General features: G+C 39.6%; 1 protein-coding gene across 1 annotated transcript; it reads left to right on the forward strand.

The window, feature by feature from the left end:
* Window positions 1-1229, forward strand: LOC123654054 (transcription factor Sp9-like). Its single transcript, XM_045590014.1, has 2 exons — window positions 1-30; window positions 231-1229. Exons 1-2 carry the CDS (start codon window positions 1-3, stop codon window positions 1227-1229), a joined length of 1029 nt encoding a protein of 342 aa, XP_045445970.1.
* Window positions 1230-1541: the final 312 nt, after the last annotated feature.

The following is a 1541-nucleotide window of genomic DNA, read 5'->3' on the forward strand; positions in this document are numbered from 1 at the left end:
ATGCAATACGTGGATCCGCCTGCACAACAGGTCCGTCCGCCCGCCTACGCCCACTACTATTATTTGAATATTTAACGAATATCTTTAGTCGAACCAGAAGTTTTTTGTTTTTAACGGAACATATAGTTTTTAGAAGTAATTTCGAAAGTATTTAATTGAATAAATAGTTTAAATTAAAATTCAAGTGAAAATTAAATGAAAATTGATTCTTAATATTTTGGTTGTTGCAGATGATGAATGTAATGAGTAGTTACGGTTGCGGCTACGGGCGAAGCGATGCTTTGTCACCAGCATCGGACATGTCGTCCTGCAGCAGCGCTTCATCGAATACTTGGTGTGGGAATACATGGCGAGAATTTCCGCCTTATCCGCAATACCCTGCCTATTGGCCGCCGAGTACTACCACAGAGGATGCTAGAGAACTACAGCGAAGATGTGCAAAATGTCGTTGTCCTAACTGCCTTACAGAAGCAGCTGGTTTTGGACCTAACTACGGAAAAGATGGTGCGAAACGTGAGCATGTTTGCCACGTTCCTGGGTGTGGAAAAGTATACGGAAAGACATCTCATCTAAAAGCTCATCTCCGCTGGCATACCGGAGAACGCCCATTTGTTTGTAATTGGCTTTTTTGCGGTAAACGGTTTACCCGCTCCGACGAATTACAGCGACACTTACGCACTCATACTGGTGAAAAACGGTTTGCATGTCAATTGTGTACAAAACGTTTTATGCGTTCCGATCACCTTGCCAAACATGTAAAAACTCATGCGAATGTATCGAGAAAATCAAAGAAAACAAAAGACGATGATAAAGCCGAATCCCCAAAAACGAATGAAGACAAAAGCGAGCAGTCGAAAACGTCAAATGAGATCATTATTCCACCCGCACCTCCTGCGTCGATTGAAAGCACCAATTACGGAACTGTTCCAGTTACTAACGCGGAACCGAAGCAAATGCTGACTTATGCAACAGTGGCTCCTCACGTTATGCACAACACTCCAACTGCCTACAACGGTAGTTCTATGTTCGGTAGTGGTAGTGTTATGTATGGAAATGGCTGGTGTCCGGAGGTACGTCAAGATGCGCTCTACCCTCGACCACAAACGAGGGATCCCCGGTTTTATCAACAGTACACGCCTCTTGCAGCATATCAGTGCGCCTCCAAGGATAGCTACACAGTGTTTCAAGGACATTATAACTTACAACCTCCTGTAGCTATTGGACAGTAATCAATCAAACTGTCTGTGTGCCTTAAAGTTTTGCATGCAGTGAATAAATTTGTTGTTAGTGAATTAAAATAACTTAGAATATCATATAAGTTTACATAGATAAGTAAAAAATTATAGGTTTTGTTTAAGTTACCATATTAATTGAAATGTGATGATGTGCCTTGATAGGTTAATGTATATTTTTTTTACATTTTTAATAAAATATTTGAAAATAAATTCGACTTTCAAATTCCGCGATTAACATTTTATACGAATCTACTTCATTTCTAAGTATAATTATTTAAAGTAAAACAGTATCTTAAAATTACTTAC

This window comes from Melitaea cinxia, chromosome 5, assembly GCF_905220565.1.
Source record: "Melitaea cinxia chromosome 5, ilMelCinx1.1, whole genome shotgun sequence".
Lineage (NCBI taxonomy): Eukaryota > Metazoa > Arthropoda > Insecta > Lepidoptera > Nymphalidae > Melitaea > Melitaea cinxia.

Coding starts and splice junctions, on each gene's coding strand:
- LOC123654054 (XM_045590014.1), top strand. CDS start 1: ATGCAATACGTGGATCCGCCTGCACAACAG. Junction 31..230: donor TGGATCCGCCTGCACAACAG/GTCCGTCCGCCC, acceptor TGGTTGTTGCAG/ATGATGAATGTAATGAGTAG.